This window comes from Corvus moneduloides, chromosome 14, assembly GCF_009650955.1.
Source record: "Corvus moneduloides isolate bCorMon1 chromosome 14, bCorMon1.pri, whole genome shotgun sequence".
Lineage (NCBI taxonomy): Eukaryota > Metazoa > Chordata > Aves > Passeriformes > Corvidae > Corvus > Corvus moneduloides.
The window spans coordinates 12,302,241-12,325,741 of NC_045489.1; the positions used below are offsets into that span (position 1 = coordinate 12,302,241).

General features: G+C 42.2%; 1 protein-coding gene across 2 annotated transcripts in view; it reads right to left on the reverse strand.

Annotated features, from left to right (window-relative positions):
* The window catches only part of COL4A6 (collagen type IV alpha 6 chain), a 124,972-nt gene that overhangs the window by 5,075 nt on the left and 96,396 nt on the right, over nucleotides 1–23,501 (reverse strand). The window contains exons 14-40 of one of the 2 annotated variants that reach the window (XM_032123785.1): nucleotides 23,090–23,149; nucleotides 22,586–22,630; nucleotides 21,536–21,589; nucleotides 20,187–20,256; nucleotides 19,331–19,441; nucleotides 18,369–18,518; nucleotides 16,917–17,021; nucleotides 15,903–16,063; nucleotides 14,758–14,937; nucleotides 14,013–14,196; nucleotides 10,722–10,793; nucleotides 10,212–10,319; nucleotides 9,222–9,443; nucleotides 8,823–8,984; nucleotides 7,838–7,846; nucleotides 6,687–6,857; nucleotides 5,875–6,018; nucleotides 5,517–5,642; nucleotides 5,020–5,201; nucleotides 4,683–4,746; nucleotides 4,133–4,207; nucleotides 3,666–3,773; nucleotides 2,843–2,950; nucleotides 2,355–2,426; nucleotides 976–1,101; nucleotides 556–672; nucleotides 216–377 (exon numbers count right to left, since the gene is read on the reverse strand). In XM_032123785.1, coding sequence (XP_031979676.1) covers nucleotides 216–377; nucleotides 556–672; nucleotides 976–1,101; nucleotides 2,355–2,426; nucleotides 2,843–2,950; nucleotides 3,666–3,773; nucleotides 4,133–4,207; nucleotides 4,683–4,746; nucleotides 5,020–5,201; nucleotides 5,517–5,642; nucleotides 5,875–6,018; nucleotides 6,687–6,857; nucleotides 7,838–7,846; nucleotides 8,823–8,984; nucleotides 9,222–9,443; nucleotides 10,212–10,319; nucleotides 10,722–10,793; nucleotides 14,013–14,196; nucleotides 14,758–14,937; nucleotides 15,903–16,063; nucleotides 16,917–17,021; nucleotides 18,369–18,518; nucleotides 19,331–19,441; nucleotides 20,187–20,256; nucleotides 21,536–21,589; nucleotides 22,586–22,630; nucleotides 23,090–23,149 — 3,148 coding nt within the window. The remainder of the gene's footprint in view (nucleotides 1–215; nucleotides 378–555; nucleotides 673–975; nucleotides 1,102–2,354; nucleotides 2,427–2,842; nucleotides 2,951–3,665; nucleotides 3,774–4,132; nucleotides 4,208–4,682; nucleotides 4,747–5,019; nucleotides 5,202–5,516; nucleotides 5,643–5,874; nucleotides 6,019–6,686; nucleotides 6,858–7,837; nucleotides 7,847–8,822; nucleotides 8,985–9,221; nucleotides 9,444–10,211; nucleotides 10,320–10,721; nucleotides 10,794–14,012; nucleotides 14,197–14,757; nucleotides 14,938–15,902; nucleotides 16,064–16,916; nucleotides 17,022–18,368; nucleotides 18,519–19,330; nucleotides 19,442–20,186; nucleotides 20,257–21,535; nucleotides 21,590–22,585; nucleotides 22,631–23,089; nucleotides 23,150–23,501) is intronic. The other variant, XM_032123786.1, reaches the window with a different exon arrangement.

A 23,501-nucleotide genomic window follows, 5' to 3' on the forward strand; every position in this document is an offset into this window, starting at 1 on the left:
ATTAGGGACACACTGACAAACACCTGGAGCTGGCCCCACCTGGAAGCTTTTGGAGTCAGTAGGTAAAATCTGCAGGAGCCAAAAGGAAAGACGGAGACATCAAATTCAGCTGTTACACCTGAATGAGGGAGGCCACACTAACCACCCAACAGCCATTCCTACTGTCCAGATAACAAGTGCCAAACCACTCCCAGATCCTTTCAAGGCAAGATTACCTTTGAATCCAGATGCTCCAGGGAGTCCAACTGGACCAGTGGGTCCCACATCACCCTTAATGCCTTGCAAGCCAAGAACACCGGGGAAACCGGGAGTGCCTGTGTCACCTTGGTCAGAAGCCGGGCCAGGGGGTCCTCGTGGTCCTGGAGGACCTGGAAAACCTAGAGACAACAGAGGTAATTGGCAGAATCTGTTCCTGGGGCAAAGTAAATGCTGGGTCTATCCCCAGCATTTCTTTCTGGCTGGAGAATAGACTGGAGTAGCAGCCTCTCCGACAAGGCTGTGAGGTACCAGATGGGTACCGGTGCCATCATGACAAAGCTTCCAAACTGCACTCACCTGAACTCCCATCGGTGCCTGGAACGCCAGCATCTCCAGGTCTCCCACGTATGTCAGATGGAAGAGAAACTCCAGGTGTTCCTGGCAAGCCAGGCAGTCCCATAGGACCAGGGGGACCTAGAATAATAAACACAAAGTGAAGGAGGATTGGGGAGCATTTATATTGAGGAGAACAAAGAGACATCTCACTACAGGAGGGGAAACAATACATACTGTGCTGCTCAGGAGAGATACAGATAGTTACTTTCAGAACTGTGTAACCAACCGTTTCTTAAAATACAGAGCAACATCACAGATTTCACATTTACCTGTCAAACTTCTAACCACCTTTGAGGCTTCAGGAAATTGTCTTTGGTAGTTCTGCTGACCATGCAACCCATTAACCTCAGCAGCAATACATGCCAGAACATCAATATTTACCCATGTCTCCTGATGAGCCTTTTGGTCCAGGGAATCCTGCAGCTCCTCTTCCCAAGCCTGGAGAGCCTTCTTCACCCTTTGGACCTGGGAGACCTGCAGGTCCTTTCAGTCCAGCTTCACTCAGACCTAATTAAACATGGTTAACAAAGATAAGAGAGCCTATTCAAATTGCCTAATAGCAGTCAAATTATTACACAAAATGAGTGGTGATTAAAAAACTACCCATTTACTACTGTCTCTGCTGTTTTCAGTAGAGCAGCTGGAATTGGTGATTTGGTGCCTCACATGCTACTCTGGTTGTGCAGAGTGAATTTAAACAATCTGCGAGATGCTGAGAGAAAAGCATATGACTGTTGTGGTTTCCCCACAAGCTCTTGCACAAGAATGGGAACATAGCAGTCCTGCCACAGATCTGCTGCCAGCCTGTATGCTGTGTCTCTCACGAGGACACACCAGACTCAAGCTTCTCGTCTTTAAATAACCTTGTGGGCTTCATGCTGCAACACAGGGATTCAGTTTGCACAGACTGCTGCAGAATGCACACAGGCACAAGTGGTGCAGGGCAGAGGCTCCCAGGAAAAGCTGCAGGGAGATGTTCAGCATGTCACTCTGGGAAAAGTATACACTAAGAGCAGCTCTCTCAGGAAAATTGTGGAGGATCTATATGCTGTAAATCATTACCTTCTGATAGACAAAGTTTTAAACAAAGAAAACATAGGTATTGTTTGAGTTGTACACAGGATGTCTGTCCATTTTCATGCATAAAACAGCTGCCACAAATTTTAGGTGCTACTTTACAAAATGACTGTAACTAAACAAGTCTTTTTGGTAAGCTCTTTCTTCACTTCTTTACTTTAGTAAAACACTGTTTGCAACACAGAACTACATTCTATTTCATATGATTGAAAATATGAAAAAATCCAGCAAAATCTTCCTAAAAGCAGAATCTGGAAACAAATCAAAGAAATCTGTTCCTTAAGTTCCATATAATGGAGGGCTCTAAAAAGTAGTACAGAAACATTTCTTTGCTAAGTCCAATTCAAAGCAAGCATTTGGTGCTGTCCTGCTCAAATCAAACATCCATTAGAAAGAGTTTTATGATTTCATTTCATTAGTTTTCCAGAAGTGACATGGTCCTTCAGGAATTCAAGGAGAACCATCACCAGAAAAGCCTCTTCAACTCTACAGGCTGCATCCTGTTCTTACTGGCATTGAAGAAGAATTTGTTCATGCACATTCAATATCCTGAGGTTTTTCTTCAGGTCATAATTAAAGCCAGAACTGGGTGAAATAAGGGAATTTTGTGGGAAACAGTGCTCTCAATGGAGCAGTGTATGCATTTCCCCAGCTATGACATTTCTACTACGCATTTCCTTTACCTGGTGTTCCAGGAGACCCTTTTGTGCCTGGCAAGCCATTCAGACCATTTAAACCTGGAAATCCATGAAAGCCTGAGGAGACATTGGGAACACATAAGTGAGCAAATCAGCAAACAATCCAGTTAGGTGGAAATGTGTAAGATGCTTCAGGGACCATACAGCACATAAGAGAAACCTGACACAGGGGAACACAGCACATAAAGGTGTAAAGCCTCCCTTCACACAAGCGCCCTCCATGGAAACTCTTCCCACTGCTCTCTCCAACTTTACCCTCCTCGAACACCCATTAGTGACTCAAACCAAATGAGAGCCCCTCCCTTTCCAATCACTCCTCTGCTCATTTCCAGCAGCTGGTGCCTGCACGTTGCCAAGAGGGAGCTCTTTCCCACACACAGCTGGCCTGTCCCGCGCTGCCTGCCAGAGACATTTGGCCGAAACACTGCTTTTCTGACCCAACTTCTCTCTCCATGTGCAGGCTGCACATATACCTTTAGGTCCCACTGTTCCACGAGCTCCAGGGAATCCAACAGATCCTGGCTGTCCTGGCGGTCCTGGTGGGCCAGGGGATCCTCTCAGCCCAGCATTTCCAGGAATTCCTAAAAGCAAGCGGAAGAATATTCCTGTACCACACATCACATCCAGGCTGAAACAGCTCACAGCTCCATTTTACAGCTTCTGTTCCTGCACTTAACTCATAAGATGGGGGAATAAACTATTTAAATAAAGCAAAATCAGATCCAAATCTCTCCTCATGCCACCACTAGCATCACATTTATCAAACTATTTATTTGATAGGGTTTTTTTAAATCATAGCTGTGACATTCTTCATCATTCACTAAGTAACACATGGCCAAATAACTAATTAAATTGTTTTCCAAATAAAAGATTTCAATAACAGCTTCCACTGTTCTCCAACCTTTAATCTTGATAACTATTTGGGAATCTACCTGCCAATTACCCCACAACCCAAAGACACTTATAGCCATTCTTCTGGGTAGATTTGGCTCTAGAGAGAGAACAGACAAAAATATTGCTATGAAAGAGCTGTGAAGAAGTTGCTATTGCTTGTATCTGAGATCTTCCCTATTTGTTAATGGGATTCCTTTAGGTTTCAATATTGCAGGATTCACCATATTTGACCAGCAGGACAAGGTGACACCTTACACTACTGTCAAAGAAAATTATCATTTTCTTGCCAAACTTCTTGTTTAAGCCTCAGCTGAGGCAGGCCAAACAGGGCTAAGGAAGCATCAAGGTGCAGCTGTCACAGTCACGACATGAGCTACAGAATATCGGTGCTCGATCCAGTACCTGCTGGTCCTTCTTGGCCAAGATCTCCTGGGCTGCCTTTGGGTCCATTCACCCCTGTGTTTCCTGGATAGCCTGGTTCACCCTTGAGACCTTCTCTACCTCTCTCTCCTGAAAGGATACAAACATACAAGTCAAGCTGGAGGAAGGCATGAAGAGGGTGAGAAACATGGTATGCTGAGGTTGCAGCACTTTGCTCAGCCATTGCCTGGGCCCTGGGCTGGAGTTCCAGGGTGCCAAATGCCAGTGCAAGTTCACAGGTGCCTCCTCAAGAAGTGAAGTGAACCCAGCATTAGAACTGGGCTGGTCTCAGATGTGTTCATTATCATCCAGATTTCTGCCCCACCTGGATTGCAGGCTCCTCAAATCTCACTTCCAGGATAACAGAAATACCCAAATTTGGCAAAGCCAACCTGTTTAGTCTCTAGAATTTTGTATTCTTGAAGTGAGAAACCAAGGGCTACTTTTACCTGGAAACCCTGGGTCTCCTCTCTCTCCTTTTGGTCCAGCAATTCCAGGAACACCAACAGACTCTCCCTGGTCACCTGAAAAAGAAAGGCAAGGCCATTCTGTGGACATCAGTTTCCAGTGCTTGTCTGAGAAAATAAACCTTGCTATATCTCAAATTTGTGGAGCAAAGACAATAGCAAGTGATGCACCTGAGTCTGAAAATGCTTATAACCATCAATGGATGCAGATCCACTCATACAAATGCACAAGACATTTACAGGTACTTCCACAACATCCCTGCACTTTTGACACAAGGACATGAGAGAAAAGGGTGCTTCCTGCACTGCCCAACAGGATTCACACAGTGCTGTGGCCAAACTTTCAGAGGACCATAAAGTATTTAGGCTTGGGACGGGTCTTGTCTGAATGAAGCCTCTTACAAAGGGATATGACTTGGAGCCAGTCACTGGAGAGCAATGGACACTTCCAGATCACTACTTATTCCTTTGTCTCATTAATATTAGGACTGTGTACAATGAAAGACCACGTACACTGTGAAAGATTTCTTACCCTTCGGACCAGGAAGGCCAATAGGTCCTGGGAATCCAAGTATTCCTATGGTGCCATCTGAACCCTGAAAAAAACCAACCCAAGCAAAATTAGTCTTTGCTTTTTATTCTTGCTGTTCCAGGCTTGGGTCATGGGGGAATAACAGAACACAAAGGTGTAGGAAGAAATACTATATAAAATGGCATTTAATGGTATGAGCCAAACAAAACCAATCTGGAAGTTTTGTAAGGAAAACTCCTGCCAGCTTCTGTTGCTGTGTGATGGAAGTACCAATTAGAACACAGGATTTTCCTAAGAGCACTCAGAGAAGAAGAAGATACTTAAGAAGGTATTTTACCCTCTCTCCTGGCATTCCTGGAAATCCCATGATACCATGTGCACCCTTCTGTCCTGGCAGGCCAGGTTGTCCAGGTGGACCAGGGAAGCCTGGGTCACCATGAAGACCTCTCTCTTTGCTTGCTGACCCAACTGGACCAGGGAGACCAGGCTGCCCACGGCTTCCTGGGATTCCTTTATCACCTGGGTAACATACAAGAGCGGAATTTCATTTAATAATATAGACATCCAGCTCATCTGGGTCAGTTAACCTGTTACCCTAAGCTCCCCTTAAAGAGGAAGAAGAGATGGCATTAGGTCTGCAGAACAGAACTTCAAAGGAAAACTGTTTTCTCAAAATTCAGAACTGCCATATACAAGTCTTGCTAGAATGGGAATGGCAGAGCAGATAACAGTAACACTGCAGGCACTGCCAAAAGGACAGACCATGCTCCACTGACAACAAACCCAGATACTGAACAACTGATACTGGCAGCTAACTGCAATGTTGTGAAATACCTCTAGGTCCAGGGAATCCTGCAAGTCCAGCTAATCCAGGATCTCCTTTGTCTCCTTTGATTTGCAGTGCCTGTTCTGAAGTCCCAAGAACAGGAGGACCTGGGGGACCTATATCACCTCTGTCACCTGAAGAAATAAAAAGTCAGGAAATATTCTTGCAAAATAATCTAGCAGAGAAAAACAGAACTTCCATACCTCCTGATGTGAATTCATTAGTGATCTTTGGTAAACAGGCCAAAGTATTGAAAAATAGAAGATTGCACTATTTAGAAGAAAGATAGCAGACACAGACATTTTAGAACTGCCTCCTAAGTCCCTCTGCAGCACAGCCAGCAAAAGCCATTCAGCTGTTTCTCACCTTTTTGACCTTGAAGTCCCACAACTCCTGGACTTCCTTTTCCTCCAGCTGTGCCAGGAGCTCCTTTAAACCCATTCACTCCAGGGACACCAGGCAGTCCTGGCATGCCAGGGAAACCAAGCAGGCCAGAAGAGCCTTTCTCGCCTGCATGGAAATGTTGAGAAATAAAAAGGGAATATTAGTGTCTCCTGGTACACTGCACGCCCACCCTGGGGCAGGTAAAGGCTGCCTGGGTCTGGCCAATCACCCAAATCTGGGTAGTTAAACAAGCACATGGCACAGGCACAGAACTGTCACTTCTGTCACAGGTCTCCACTCACGATACTTCCAACCAGCACTTCTCAGTTCACCTTTAAGAACCTAGTCCTGCTTCCAGTGGATATCAAACCCAATCAGTTTCCAAGAGAACAACATGTAGTTCCACAGCTCTATTGCTTTGTGTTATTCTTCAGGTATACTGTAGTGGTGCCTAAAGACCACACAGTTTGTAAATTTTTACTTCCCATTTGATTTGTGGTTGATTCTCTTCCTCCTTTCTACAAATTTCATTCACTGTTCATTTCTTCAATTTTCTTGTCTTTCTATTTTGATTTACACAACCCTTTGTCCACAAAGGCCTAAGACCTTTAAGACAGATTTCCTTATGAACATTATTTGATAATTAAATCCATAATTTGTAACTCAGCAGCAAAACAAAGGCATCCCAACACTAGTTGGGGATTCATTCTCTTCCAGCAACTTGAGCCTAAAATCAGCATCAGCAAGGTTATTTTTTTTTGTGGGCACAGCAATCTCAAGACTGAAACTCCTACCTTTTGGCCCAGAGAAACCTGGATGTCCGTCTTGACCATAAGGCCCAGGTGGCCCTAAGAATCCTCTTTCCCCAGGAGATCCTGGAGCACCATCAAGACCTGGGAAGCCTTTCATACCAGCAGGGCCTTGTGGTCCTACATCCCCAGCCACACCTTTGACTCCAGGAAGTCCTGAATCAATACAAGAAAGAACTCAACAGAGGGTATTGCACAAAACTAGGACAATTTGTGGCAGCTTCCTAAGCTCTTTACACACAGCGCTGTTTTTAATGACAAATGGACCTTATGGCACATGCAGCCTACTAGAAGGCATAAAGCTTAGAACTGCAAAAGCATTAGTCATCTAATAATAAAATACCTACAAGGAGGGTTACTGCCTACATCACTACACAACCGGCAAGAGTGAAACCCCTTATGATGTATCCATTTTTGACCACCAGACGCTGACCTATAATGCACAGCCTTACCTTTGTCATCAAGGCAGCCAAGACAGAATGGGGAGCATCATTAATGCCAGCTTCTGCTCCCTACCCCATCCTCTGGGTGAACCAGAGATCAATCAGCTGGACAGGCTTGTTTTCACAAGTTCCTTATTTCACCTCGGTAGTTGAACTGTACTCCTCAAGTGCCAATTGCTCACTACAGGAACAAGCTGATTGTGCCGTCCCAAAACCAATACCATATGCACCATTTTGCCTCTAAATGTTTCTAGCTGAAGCTTTGTAATGGTTTACAATTTTAAACAAAGGCTCAAACCATTGAAAACAGAATGCTCAGATCCAAAGGAATGAAGAGAAGGAAAAATCAGGTGGCTTCTGAAAAATGACATTTGCAGCAGTAGCAGTCAATATTTGAGCTCTGTTATACTCAGGGCTTTATGCTACAACCCAGTATTCTTTTAAGCAGCTGAAAGAGCTGCCTTATTTAAGAAGACAAAGAAAACACACACACTTAAAATCTCTGCATATTAATGATTTTCTTTATAGGCTTGAGACTTTGTTACTGTCTGAGCATTCTCATTACAATGGTTCTTTGCCTTCCAGTTTGATTAGCAATGATAAGGGGTATCACCTATGGTCAATGCAATTCTTGTAGCATTAAAAGCTGGGTTGTTAGTCCATGAGCTTTTATGCTACACTGCATTTTCTCACCTTGACAGCCTATGTGAAGAACCCATAACCAAACAGTGTGACATCAGAAATGGAGAGTTGATGATAAATGGGATAGAAACATGGTGAAGGAAAAAACAGACAAAATATGTAAACAGAAAGAACAAGGGTTCAAAAGAAATTAATGATTCAGGGAGACAACAGCTGCAAAAAAACTTAGTATTTGGAGCTCATCATCCTAGCAATGGAAGGTTTTTAAAAACAGTTGAAGAAAAGTCAAATATGGCATACAGACCACAAACGTAAAACAATAGAGAGGCAGACAGAATGCTAATATTAAAATTCTAAAGAATGAAAAACTCTATGATTTTCATCTCAAATGATGTTACTGCTTTCATTCATTTGTTGCCATTGTGCTCCAGCACTGTCATTCTATGCATCAGAAGAGCACTTTTATGTCCCAGACCATTATCTACCCAGGTCTCTCTTTGCTTGGTTCTCAAGTCTTTCATAAACTGTTATGAAACACTTTAGTCAGTGCAGCTTGACAGATACTGCTATACTCAAGTGGGGGGGGTTTTTTTCTTCTTAAGTGCAGGGAAATAAAGTTCTCTTCTGCCCCAGCAAAGAGAAAGAAAGAGAAGACAAGTCCTTGTCCTGAGAAAGCCAACAATTTTTTGATCTAAATCACATTTCAAGCAACCTCACACATCAGAAATTAACTGTGATGAAAATGGGAAATGAAGATTAGTCAGTGATACAGCCAGCGTGTAAGACCAAAGATGTTAAAAACATCACGACATCTAAGATGCTTTCTTCTATCTTTCTCCTGTACTTTCTACACTATTGGGGTAACATTTCCAGGCAGGAATTGCCCAGCAGTCAGAGTCAACAGGCTCAAATTCCGCACTCTATTACCCCTAACCAGAGGCTGGAGCTCAGTCTGAGCAAATGCCAAACCTCTCCCACACTTCAACACTGAAGAGCTCAGCTCAGCTACGTGTCTTCACTGGAAAACATTACATACCTGGTGCTCCTGCAAGGCCAGCTGGCCCCAAGGGTCCTGGTTTTCCCTTAATGCCAAAAGGACCTCCAGGGCCAGGAGGTCCCCGCAGTCCAGGGACACCTGAATATCCTGGATGACCCTGTTCACCTTTAATACCCAGGAGGCCTAGTCTTCCATCCAGCCCTGGAAACAGAGAGATGGGAGGTTACAGAACAAATAAAGCAAAATTCACACTTTTAACTAAAAACTGAGTTTTAATAAAAGCCTTTGAGTTGTATTAGATTCTACCAGAAAACCAGCAAATCGCCACCTGCAAGCAGCTCAGAGGAGTTGCATCATCTTAAAGTGATTGGAAAGAGGAAGGGTCTTTGAAAGAAAACCAGTTTGATATTCCCAGACACAAGCAGTATCAGTGCTTACCTTTTGGCCCTGGAAATCCAGTATCACCTGTAAGCCCTTTATCACCTGGAAGTCCAGGTCGGCCATGCTCCCCCACGGTTCCACTCTCGGCACCAAATACATCTCCAGGAGCTCCTTTTATTCCAGCTAAGCCTGAAGCACCCATTTTCCCAGGCAAACCATCTGTTCCATCCAGTCCTGGAAGTCCTTGTGAGCCTTGCTCTCCTCGAGGTCCAGGGAAGCCTTAAAGAGAAGAGCAGCAAAAGTCACTCAGCAGAAGTACAGAATAGCTGCTTCCAATGGCACCTCAAATAAAATACACATTTTAAAAATTTCCATGAAAGAAAAAGTTGCTTGAAAAGTTGCAGAATATTTCAGTACTGAATTAGAAACAATAATTGGTGGTAGAAAGTGATGAAACTGTTGAAAGGTTTAGGATTTTGGGGGGTTTTTTTGCTTTTATTTTCAAGAAAAGAATACTGTAGAAGTGTGTAGGAGCTGCAGCTACATAAAACATTCCAACCTTGGCTTCACTAGTTGGCAGGTTAAGCAAAAGGACAAAACCCCTAACCCTCATCACCTTTGCTTCTTGCTCTTTCTTTACACAACCATCAGAAATTCCCATGGCTACAAGGAGTCCAAACACTGGGTACAGCTGCCTTCACCAGAGTACCACAGGGCTTAAAATAAGTGTTGCACACTGAATTTGTGGTTAACCTAAACTGGAACAAAGCACATGACAATGGTCTCTGGAGAAACAAATTGTTGATTGTCCTCTTTTCTCCCAGTAGTAGTACAGTGTTATAGGCAGGTGATAAAAGTCCTGAATGTTTCCTTTGTTTTCTCTCAAGCTGAAACCATTTGCTTGCATTTGCAAGGAGCACAATGGAACTCTCAATGAAGCATCATGAATGTATGAGGCAGAAGTGGGCAAGGTCAGATAACTCTTTTGATAAAGTATTGTACGAATAAATCAGACAATAAAAAGAACTCCAGCAACTTCCCTCTTACCAGGTTCCCCTTGCAAGCCTATTATTCCTGGAGACCCTGGCTGTCCTTTAGACCCATGTAACCCAGGTTGGCCTGGAATGCCAGAAAAGCCTTTGCTGCCTTTGGGACCTAAGGTAAAAATATATTAATTAATGATATCAACAAATGAATAGCAGAAGACAAAAACACAGCACAAGAAAACAGGATCAGATCTTTTCTGCAAAGCTGCTGCTGGACACACAATTTAAGCTAAATAAAGTCTCAAAGCTATGGCTGTTCATGAGCTACATAAACACAGAAGCAGAGGGTTTGTGTTCAAGGCTACATGAAAGCTAAAAAATGGTGCAGTCCATATGATCCTCCATGGGATTTAGGCCTGGTCACTTTGGGAAACAAAACGACATTGTTCTGCCAGTTAACCCTCTGGAATAACTACCACTTGGAGAAAAATTAATTAGGAGGTGTTATCTTCCTTGAGGAATAAGTGCTGCTTGGCAGTCAGCCAGTCATTACATCATCTTGTCTCCCTACCTGGCAGTCCTGGAAAGCCGGGAGTCCCCGGGGGCCCATATGCTCCAGGAACTATGCAGGGCAAGGTGATACCTACAACAAAGAAACACTGAGCTTGCACACAGCCCCTTTCAGGCACAGAACAGGAATACTGAGTAACCAGAAGTTTTTTACAAGACCTATCATAAGTGGCTGTGAGTGAACTTATGCGCATCAAGCACTGCTGACATCTCAAATGTGTGATGCCAAACAAAAGGTATTCAGAACCTGGTAATTGTCTCATCTCATCCCTACTGCTGACTTGCTGCATGACCAGTAAAAGTCAGCATCTACTGCTGTGGACTTTTTGTAGCACGAGCCCAGGATTCCACCCAGCAACTTCTCTTTCCTATGGCAGGGGCTCTGTGACTCCAACAGCTTCAGGTCCAGGCTCAGAGCTTTCAAAGTCAGTGTGAGCTGACAGGTATTCTTAACTGTTAAAACTTGAGCAAGTTCCTAAACTGTGTAAAACCAGTATGCTGTAGTGTGAAATTCTAAAATAAATGTGCATGCGCACATTAAGGTGACACATATATGTAGAGAGAGAATACTAACAGATGTTTAAAACAAACTTCTCTCCTAGAGGTTAGGGCAGAGATGCGCATGCATGGAGGGTGGAATAGCAAGGATTTTTTTCTTTCAGCCTTACTCTCAAACTGTTTCTTCTACAGTCTCTCAAACGAAGAAATAACCACAGGGCTTAAAAGTTTATCAGCAGCAAAAAAGACTCATCAGTTGCAGAGCTCTTTGACTGACTCCCGCCTCTTAAAAAAGGGCTCTGTTTGCACTAGCAATTCCTCTTCAGTGGAATGAAATTTATGAGTCATTATCAGAGTTGCCAGCCCATCACATTTACCTGAACGATCTCCAACACAAAAGAAACATTTTATTTCTGCTCTTCTGCAGTCCTATGTGAGCCTGATGCTGAATGCTTTGTAAAACAAAGCACTGAGGTCCTTCCCTGAGACATACAGTACAATAAAGAACGACATTTTTCAAAAACCAGGCATTTGGGATACAACCAGCACTGAAAGGGAAGTCTTAATTAACAGAGTGCCATTCACATCACATGACCTTAAGAACTGTCTCATGCGAGTTTTCCAAAAACCCCTCTGTACAAGAGCATATTCTGTATTTTACATTATTAGTCAGCAGTAGAATACCTGAACAATGGATATTTCATGTGAGAATAACTGAAATGTAAATACAACTGTTTCCTTGTAATTATGTAAGTAGGGCTTACTGTAAAAATTATATAATCAAAGCTTTACCTTTCCCAGCTACTTAATACTTTGCCTTCTCACAGTTTACACAACAATATCTGAGTATTGAGGAAATTAAACAATTATGAAACCATCATGTCAGGCATTAAAGTAAAATATGGGCAATTCCAACATTTTTGAGTAATCACATAATGCCAGGTAGAAACAGTCTAGCTTTTTATAAAATACAGAGTTAGACTTCCAAAGCCAGACTGTTTCACTCTGTTTTACGGCACAAACTCGAAAATTCTTCAGTGCTGTCTTTGACATGGTAACTTCAGTAAGTCACAGACAGACTCTTTAAATGTCTTTACTAATTTTCATTATAAGGCCTTTCAATCTGGACACTATAAGAAATTATTATTTCTTCCACCCACACACATTTCTTTAATATTACATGAAATTTACTACATCAAAGGGTCTTTTAATGTATGCAAATTATTTCCTAGTATGGGAGGAAAGATGCATTCACAAGTTTTCTTACACATCTTTATGGAGGTGCAAACTGAGCTGGCTAATGACTTACTCCCTTTCCCACATATTCTGACTATAGATACTCTCCTACAAAGGACTGTTCATTGTTCCCAAAGCTTTGATGCAGCACTCATAATAAGCTGGCTTCTGATGTGCTCCACAGAATATCTGGAGTTCACATCATACACAGAGCATTTTACTTTTCCTCATCTCACAATGCAATTTTAATTTAGCGGATTCCGTAAGAGACAATGTACTGAACAAAGATGTAAGCATTCACAACTAGGAATTAGATAAGCTTTTAGCATTTAGCATGTGACTTGAATTGGAAAAAAAGCTTATGCAGACTGTCCCTGGGGGACATTAATGCTAGCTGTCTCCTCACCCCATAACAACAAGCCAACATGACACCGATGTGAGGCAATATCGCCATCCGGCACATCCGGCGGCCTCCCGGTGCTGCCCTGGCCTTGCTCTCACCCCCCTCTGGGTCTGAGATTCCTCCGCCAACTCCTCTCACTGTGGTGGTCTTACCACCAAGGGTTTTGAACTCAGAGCACCACTTTATCAGTCCAGAAATCTGTGCCACAGTATTATGTCTGCAAATACATTACTGGCTCTGCATTATTGACACAGACAGAATTACAAACCTAGAAGCCCAAGTACATGCAGCATGGAAAATACACTGAAAATCAGCAGAGACAAAAAATACTGTTTACCTTAAGTTATGTTTAAATGGCTGACATGGAATCAAGACATTGGGAGCAGCTTTCTGCAGTCATTTTGTAATGAAAACATTTCCCATAAATGTTTAGACATGAATTTCCATGTAACTCAATTTGAGAATGAGCATAAAACATCATATATGAAGTATGATCAAACCTATATTTACCTTCATCACTTGTCATTATGGTATGCTTTAGGTGCATATAATGACACACCAACTGAGCCAAACTACAGTACCTCAGGAAGCAAACACAGCCCAGAGCTGGGTGCACAAGTCTTAACTGAACTCCTTACCTGACTGTCATGACAACCTCTTCTCAATCAACACCTGTTCATTCATACAATGTACTACCATTTAGTCTTTTAAAAACCTGGAGCTCTTATTTCAATAATAGTAATAGATCTGAAAACTGATTGAGACATCTCAGATACTAGTGAATTACTATTTTTATCTGGACAATGAATTACGTGTTTTTAAAAACCTAATTTTATCACTCTTCCTAACTACCTTTGGTGTAAAATGGCTCTCCAGCAATAGTCAGGGAGTAGGTCCAGCTAATACTGTTAGTATTAGCACTGCTTGAGTATTTATTGCTTATTATCTATGTCCTCCTGAACATGATAACTTGAGGAAGCTGTGACTGCTATGTGAGGTCTGGTGAGCCCACAAACGAGTTTCAACTAATTTCAAGAGCAGTCTTTACCCTAATGTAATCTTCTGGCCTGGCCACGGGCACAGCAGTAAATTGAGTACCATTTGACTTGCAGATTTACACCATTTTAAAGTAAGAGCAGACCCAGTAACACCTACCTGGAGGGCCTGGAAGACCTGCTTGTCCTGGAAACCCATCCATTCCAGGGTCACCTGGTGGTCCACGAATTCCACTAGGACCTGGGTATCCAACACCAGGAGAACCAGTTTCTCCACGATGGCCCTTGGTGCCAGGTAATCCTGGCAGCCCTTTTTCACCTGGGAAACCCAGTCCACCATCACCCTGTGCACAGCAAAGACAACTAGAGCTGAAAATCAAATGGATGCAGAAAGAATATCCATCACTGCCATTTTTAAGAGTGTGTAAGAGTTTGGTTTGTTCTGTGCAAGGTTCATGTGAGCCTGAAAAGATATATAGAAACCACTGTAAATTATCCATCTTTATTTTAAAATGCAGCAAAACTAGGTGACTATTACAAAGAATATTTTGTTGTATTTGCCAAAATGCAAATATTACATATTCTGAAAGACATTTACTTTTTTTTTAATTAGTAAGATTCTGGTGTGATTTTTAAATTTCAATTAGGCCTACAACATCTTTTGTCTTTCAGGACACAACATAGAACAGCATTAGGGTGTACTGAAGTTTATCTTTTGATAGAGGCATTAGGATTGCCAATTATTAATCCTGACCAAGACAAATTTGTGCTCGGGGACTGTGAGCTTTTTATGTATTTGGAGATTTACCACAGGGATAATCAGGACTAGTTTGCCAGGCGTGGCTGTTTTCTCTGCTCCTTATTCCAGTTCTGAAACACTGCTGGCTAAATTAATCTGAACTTACTGGAGGGCCTGGTGGGCCTGGCAACCCTGGAAGTCCATCCCTGCCCGGAGTTCCCGGGATGCCTGAAGGTCCTCTGGGCGCTGTTGCACCGCGGTCCCCACGAGCACCTTTGATTGTTGCATAGGATGGATCCCCTTTTTCTCCCTTAAGGCCTGGAAGTCCTTGCTGACCAGCTGAAGCCTACAGACCAACAGATAAAGAAAAGGAACATGAACATACAAAGAAAAGGCTTTGCTTCTTTAAAATGTCATATGAGGACAGGACACAATGACCGGATCAGAAAGAATCTCCAGAGGGTTTCCTATTGCATACATTACCTTGGGACAAAAAAAAAAAGAGAGGGGTTTGATTATTTTCAGCTGTTTCTACTGTCACTACAGCTCCACAGTGGCAAGGCAAACCCTGATAATAGTGACAGCAATCTTGCATGGCATCTGGGAACATTACATCACTCATGATAGAATGAGACCCAAGTAATGAATCTTCTTCCCTATTGCTTGGCGTGCTGCACTTACTGACACTGATAAAGATACTCTGAAGACAAAAGACTGGTATCTTTATGGACTACGACTTTCAAAAGTAAATACTTGCAATGAGCAATGCTCAGCACTTTGGAAAATCCTATTTGTTATGGTTGCTGTTTGATAAAAAGCAGAGCTCAACTCTCATTAATGTATTAAGCATACAGCATTTCGGAAGCAGACTGCGGTGCACAGTTTTTATAGCTATGAGCAATGATGTGGAAGGATCTCCCTGTTTGATTTTTCAGATCTTCTCTCCATGCACATGTACAACTGCTTCTCCAGCCAGCCCTCACTTAGGAAGAGCCCTGGATCTAATTCATGTATGTCTACTTCCAAGAAATCCTGGGATGAGTAACTGTTACCACTTTTCTCTTGACTGATGAATGTGCAGTTCTCAGAACTTAAGAACCATTTGTTCTCCCATTTTTATAGCTGATAATATCTCTACTTTCAGTTTCTTTACACAGATCAGTTTCTAGGTTGCTTTTTTTTTTAATCCAAACAAATAGAAGCAATTATGAAAAAAAAAAAGTGTTCTGCTTTCATTAAATTCAAGACCAGCAATTGCACATGGGCACTCCTGTAATTCACAGCAACCAACATAAACTCCTCCTGCCTTACCGGAGGGCCTCGCAGTCCTGGTGCTCCCACAGAGCCTGGGTCTCCACCAATGCCTTTGGCACCAGGCACACCAGGGCTTCCCGACAGACCTGGTGGACCTGAGATGCCTTTTAGACCAGCTCTTGTAACTCCTCCATCACAAGCACAATCACCTGCCTCTCCTGGAAAACAGTCAAGACTCCAAACTGAGTTTCATTTGGATAAACACCCTCTTCAGTTGCAAGATTTCCAAAAGCAGTAGTTGATTCAATTAAGACAAAGCTATTCTCATATGATTTGATTTTATGCCTCCTCTGCTCAGGTGATGTGAGTGCCAAGCAAGTGGAGCTCAGGTTTTCTCCAGTTTAATTTCCATGCAATGCCCATCACCAAATAACCATGTGGAGCATGAACCTCAGCACTTCTAGACCTCTTCCCAAAGGTTAAAAATTCCTAAACAGATGGGTTTAGGGGAGTTTTAGGGAGGTCTTGTGCATTTTTGAAGACATAGTTATCAAAAAACCCAAATCCATACTCACTCTCACAGTAGGTTACAATGACCCCCTGAATTGTGAGTGGCTATGGACCCAAACAATCACCAAGCACAGTGATATCTGTGTCATCATGGCTTTTGCTGCTGGTTCTGTCACACACTTAGACCCAAATTCTTACAATTTTTAGCACAGAAAAGAATAAAATTACGTTTTCCTGCCATTTACAGCCTCTATTGCAAAAAGCAGTGAACAAGATTTTATTTCTCAGTCTCATGGCTTTAGAGTATAACATACTTAGCTAATTTTCTGGGTATGAGATGTTTATCAGCTTATTTGCCTGAGTAGAATAAGAAGAAATATGATTTTACTGGCAGTACTGGGCACAAATTTCTGCAAATTGCAAAGGCTGTTGGCTCCTTCAAACCCTCCTGTGATTTGTCATAAAGACACTTACAACTCATCCCTCAGGATATTAACCACATGTAAATATCTGTCAGCCCAATGACTGCTGAAAAGCTCTCTAAAAACAAGAGTCAATTACCTTTGTAGCCCTTTGGACCCAAAGCTCCTGGCAGCCCTCTTTGCCCAGGCTCCCCCGGGGCCCCAGTCCTTCCATTCAGGATTGTCCCTGGGGAGAATGAAGGGCCTATATGCAGAAAGAAGGCAAGGAAAAGACATGAGAAGGCTGATTACGGCTCATTACTGACTTACAACATCAGTGATGCAACTAGTACCAGACAAAACTGCAACTGTGGACGTTACACAAGGAGATGGATCTTGGTTGGTACCACGGGCTGCAGTTCTCTGCCGTATTTGCTTCTAGCTTCTCACATAGAAAACCAAAAGCTCTCACAGTGTGGATGCAACAGAGTTTCATTCCTCTACTCTGCCACTGCACTTTTTCACAGATTTACCAGTTGACCCAAGAACTCACCAAACTATGGACAGTTAGTGTAAAGAAAGGCAAATGACTTTCATTCAGTGGCTGCAGCTCAGGAAAGACACTAAAGGGCAAAAGGGTTAAGGGGACTTTCCCTGTCCCTCACTTCATGACTGCAGGATTGTTGTCTACATCTCTTTATATGCTGAATAGAATGAAACATAAGCTGGTAGAAACAGCAGTGGAAAGTGATCAAACATAATCTAAAAGCACACTGTCTGAAAACCCTTCCCCTCCGTGACAACAGTAAGATGGAGTGCTGACCAGCACCACCTGATGCTCCATGGAAACAAACTGCAACCATCAGCTAAACACAGCTACAGGAGCTTTACAGACTGCAGAAAAGTGATCCAGATTTGACTAGCAAACAGTTATTGATAAGAGAACACTTATTTCTTCTCCACAGAAAATCATTTTATCAGACCATGCTCACCGGCTCCATCACTGGAGAGTCCCCTTCTCTGAAGGGTTGACTCTCAAAAAACCCCAGCTTATGGCAGAATGGTAAAACAGTTCTGTAAAATCAACCCTGATCATGTAATACTCAATTTCTGAGGAAAACAAAACAATGCACAATTAATCTAATCAGGACATCCATACAAATAAACATGTAAAAACAAAATCCTGTTTCCTTAGGTCTGGAAACTGTCTCTTTAGGCATCCTATCTGACTCCTGGTACCCAAACTCACTGCTCACAAGACAGACATTTACCTCAGGTTTTCATAAGGTCACGGTCTGTTCTTGACCTAAGTGAATAGGAGACTAGCCTAGACCTTCAAAGTCCTTTGTGTCATAAATTGTGTCTACACAGCTTTGTGCTTCAGTCTCTCAGGCTACCACACTTAACAATAATTAGGTCTATTGTTTTACTTTATAGGAGTATCTGATGATATATTTAAGTCTATGAACTACAATCACAATGAGGTGTCAGTCAAACATTTACGATTTACAGACAAATAATCCTTACTGGCAAAGAACTAAATATATAAATGATTATTTATCCTATTTCAGTCTGAATCCAGTACAAAAATAGATGTAAAAATTCTACGTACGTGGTGAACCAGGCAATCCTGGTGCTCCTGGCAGACCTGGTAAACCACCTCTGCCGGGAGGGCCTGGTAATCCAATTGTTGCTCTTCCTGGTTCTCCCACATCACCCTTCACTCCTGGAATACCTGGAGACCCTCCAGGGCCCATTCCATCTAGACAACAATGACACAATGAACAGCTCTCCAGTAGCAAACACACTGAAGTATTTTTAATGTTAAGGTAATTACCATTGTACCTTGAACTGCAACCATGTTAGCACAGAACAATTTATAATTGTACACCAATGAAAAAGCTCTAATTGGAGGGATCAACTGGCTCCCATTTACACACTCCTTTGGTCATCCAAACAACTTCACAGTACTGCATTTAAGTCTCACTGTTCAATCAGACAATTAATTATGTAAGACTGAGGGGGGTTTATTTTCTGATTTTCTTGGTAGTTCCTAGTCTCTGGATCATTGCAGATTCAGGCCAGAATTTCCCAGATGACATTCAAGTGAAACAGAAATTTTTGAGTGAGATCTTTGATGGGACAAATAGGTTGCACTCCCAGTGGGTTTATCAAGCCAGTCTGTTAGCTCTTTATTGTAAATATAAAAAGTCGTCAAAAAATTTCAAAAACTTTCATTATAATTTAAAATGTAGGAAAACTTCTGCCAATCAGCACATTAAAAACGGAAATCAAACCACAGCCTCCTGTGTACACTGCCACACCCAAATATTCACATGTGAAGACTTACCTGGGCTGTAATAATTGTGGCACTAATTCTGTTCCCATCCAAGTCAACACAACTGGCTTCCCTATGTGTCATCCCTGCCTCCTATTTCTCATACAGCAGCCTGCAAATCAGCCAGCTGAAGGAGCAGGGAGAGGCTTGCTCCAATACCTTCACCATCTCCAGGCCACTACCCAGAGACTTCTCCACAAAACCCACACCCAGAGCACAGACAGCAGCTGCTTTACCTCTCTCCAGGCCTGGAAACCCTGGAGCTCCTGGAAGGCCTGGTAAACCAATGATCCCTTCATCTCCTGGAGGACCAGGTATTCCCGGGTTTCCAGGGTCACCCGGGGCACCTATTAAGGGAAAGAGGAAAACAAGGAAGAAAATCTCATCAGAATTTCTGCTGAAAGACTGTTCAGTCAATTACCGTAGTGGCCACTGATCTCACAGATAGCAGAGGCTGCCAAGCTCTGAGCAGAAAGCCTGTTAGTCAAAGGTAATAATATTGGGAAAAATTGCTCCTGAGTTGTTAAAGAGATTGTTTCAAACTTGACTACATGTGAAGGAGAAAGAATAGGAGAGACCATACAATTTGTCCCCTTACCTTTATGGCTTTAGAGACTGTTCCCATGCAGGCCTCAGTCAGCTGTGGCATTAATTAAGCTTATTTTCTCAACAACATTCTTACCACATTGGACAACAAGTAACAGCAGAATGACATTCAGAGCACCCTTTACCAAGCAGCACCAGGAAGCCATTTTTCCTTGGTACACTGAAGACAGATTGAAGTGTGTCTACAGAGCAAACACAGCACTTGCCCATGCTCACACATAGCCTGTCTCCCAGGCAAGACATTTCATTCTGCCTTGAAACACATCATTCTGCAATGTGGGAACGAATGGCTTTCTGTAAATTCTGAAGTGATAAAAAAAGGACTAAACATATGTGTATCAAAACAATACAGAAATAAAGGAAAAATAACAAGGGATGAGTTAGACCCCATATACAATGTGGGGAAGTGGTAAAATACAGTAAGAAAGAAAGTTGGATCAGAAGAAGTGCTTTAGATGAGTTCCAAAACAAAATGGAAATGTGTACCTGAAATGACTACCCCTTCCCTGTCAATAACAACAGGAGGGCCTGGGGGACCGATGTCACCTAATTCACCCTGTAAAGAAAACAGATTCACACCACATTCAGATGGGTGATGGAGAGGAGGCTGCTTGTCAGGAGACAGACTGTATTACCGTGCAAATGTCTGCAGTCATTCACTGAGTAACCATCATTCTTTGTCTTGCTGAAGAATTCACTTTGTTCTGCTATTCATAATCATCTGCTGTCCTGACTTACATATCTGATGAAACTGATGGCTGCTTCAGATAAGATGGCTGCTGCTATCCAACTATCCTCTGAAGGTCTCCAATTACCTCAATAGGAAGCATAGACATGTATATACAATGTGTACTGGAGACCAGTTATGTCAGCACACTGACCAATATCAGGTAGATAATATCTGTTCACTGGTAAGAGCTATCTCATTTTTAAAAGCTTTCATCACTGCAGCTATTTGTTGCCTTGGGATACTGAATTTCAATAACAGAAGCTTACAGAAAAATGGATTCCTTCACAAAATCATCCAGGTAGAACAAGCAAGTTGTGACAAACTGCAGTGACATTCCTTCCTCTCAGTGACACTCTCAAAGAGTATCAGATCCTCTTTAAAAATGCAAGTGCAAAATTTGGCTTTTGTCCAAATTGCCATCATATTTATTATATAAACACCATGCAGTGAGCCAAGGCAGTGCACACTTTGTTGCTTCTTCCAGTAATACTCCTCTGTACATAAATTTCTACTTCTTCCATGTGGTCTGCACAAAAATCCCTTCAGTACTTGCATTTTACAAGTCTGCAATCTTGGTGGCAGATCAGTGTTTTCACAGCAAACTACTATCCAATCATTTTCCATTCCGTTTCCAGCTGTCTGACTGCCCAAGTTGTAAGGCACCCAGAAAATGTCTCCTATGCATCATCTACCTCCAGTCCAAGAAATTGAACACATTCTCAGGCTTGTCCATACTTGTAGATCTGTGATCCAAGACTTCAGATAGCCTTGGCAACTATCTCAACAGCCACTTACTTCCACCTAATCCTTCCTCAAGAGTCCAATAAATATGGCATTGGTGTAAGGATAAAGGAGACCAGAAAGGCTACATCTACAATTCTAAGTCATGAAGTTCCATGATTAACATTGAAGAATTATTAAAATAGCTGAGCATTCACAGCTCAGCAACCACTCATTTCTATGCTTAACAATAAAGTGAATGAGGAACTGAAACACACTGAAATTTACAGTGATATAGGGGCAAACAGGAGGTTTGATTGAAGCAATGATACTTATTTATTCATGCAAATACCTTAAAAAAACCAGTGCTTTAGTGAGAAGTTACCTTCATGCCTTCAACTCCATCCAGTCCTGGATAGCCTGGAACACCTGGATGGCCCTGCAAAATCACATAAGGGAACAATGATACACAGTGAGACAATAAGTGGCATTATTTGTTAGCTGAGACATCTGCAGAGCCTGGACTTAAGTCACAAACCCAATTCTTTGTCCTACCAAACATTTGAAGAAGAATTAAAGAGAAAACTGATGGCATCAATTTCTCAGCACTCACAAAATACCAGAGCTCCTTCAGGCCTCCTTGTGCTGTGAAGATGGTGAGCAGGCTGAAGGTATGCAAATCAGGAGAATACCTAGGGGTTCCCACAGAAATGTAGAAACGCTTGCAGAATGAAGAGTCTAAAACATTCTTTTCCTTGACCCACACATTTTCCCTCTGCTCTTTTCCCCTTGTAAAAAATGATTGGCACCAAAACATTTAAAGTAACACTGGGAAATGCAGCCCTCCGGCTCCCCATTTCCTGGTAGCATTCTCAGGGACACCAAAATTCCCCTTCTGGGTGTCTGACTGGAGATCTACTGCTTTTGTTGTGTAACATATCCAAACTGGCCCACTACAGATTTCAAATCCCATTGCCATAGATGATAAAATAGGATATTCCAAGAGCTCTGGAACAAGGAACTTAAACTTCGAATCTTGCCTGTGATTCTGAAGCCTTGGGCTGCTGCAGCCCCCAGTATAGCTCACAACCAGTATTGTTGAGAAACTTGTCATAAAGGGCTTGTTTTTAATGATATAATTTTAACATACAGATATTAATTAGATCATACTGGACAGACCATCACCTGCACTATATTTTGAAAAGGACATACATAAAACAAAATACAGAAGAAAGTGACTGAACACATAGGGTTAATTAGAGAGACAGTTCAAGGGATCTACAGTGTTTGATGGATTTTCTACTTAGCTTAACTATTTCAATAAGGCAGGTATATTTATCCATCAGAGAACTGGAGATACGAGATAAGTAGATCTTAAGCAGTTCAGAGGGCTTCTGTAATTCTTAAGTACAGTAAAAAATAAAAGAAATTTCACCTTTCTCCCTGGAATTCCATCAGATCCATCCAGTCCCAAAAGACCCTAGAACAGCACAGAAATCAGCTTTTGGAGGCTCCATCTCAGCTTGACCAGACTTCAAATATCTCAGCATCAAAGAATGAAAAAAAATTTTCAAAAGGAGAAGCTACCACTGCTTTTCTTATATCTCAATTATTGACAATGTGAAGAATTTAACATAATAACTGAAAAAAGCAGGCTTATCTTATTTAACCATTGTTTTTCTAATAGGCAGTTCAAGTTAAGGAAGTCATGGTGTCCCAACTTACTAGGAACTTAGGTGTTACGTTGTAATCACAAAATCAATAAATCTCAGTGTGGTCAAGACATTCTATCTGACAATTTATTCTGCACACGCCAAACAGAATGTCTTGGTCTTTCTGTTGAGTAGGAGCACATCTCTGGAGGGAATGCTTCTGTTGATGAAAGGCTCACTTCACGTGTTTGAGAAAAGGCATTTAAGGACTTTGTGATGTTACCTACCCTGCCACCTGGTAAGCCAGGCACACCTTTTTCTCCTTTTTCTCCAACACCTCCAAAGCCCTGAGGAAAAATGTCAACATTAAATCTCTGTGATCTGTTTGGAATTTAACAGCACATCCCTAAGTAAAGGGAACACAAACCCATTTATTAATACAAAGAGTACAAAAAGGAGACAAAGGGAACTGACTCTTTCTGCTGGGACTGTTTTGTCCCAGAAAGAAAAATTTCTTTCAACCAGACTTGGCAGTATGTGCAGTACAGAACTTGCTTTATTCCCCACGACCTCTATCCATTTAAACCATGGCACATGTTTCAGTAGCAACCACAAGTGACCCCATGTTATAGACAGCAAAGACCTGCCAATGCTACTCGGTATTCTATTCTACATTGAGACATTATTTCAAGCCTCATT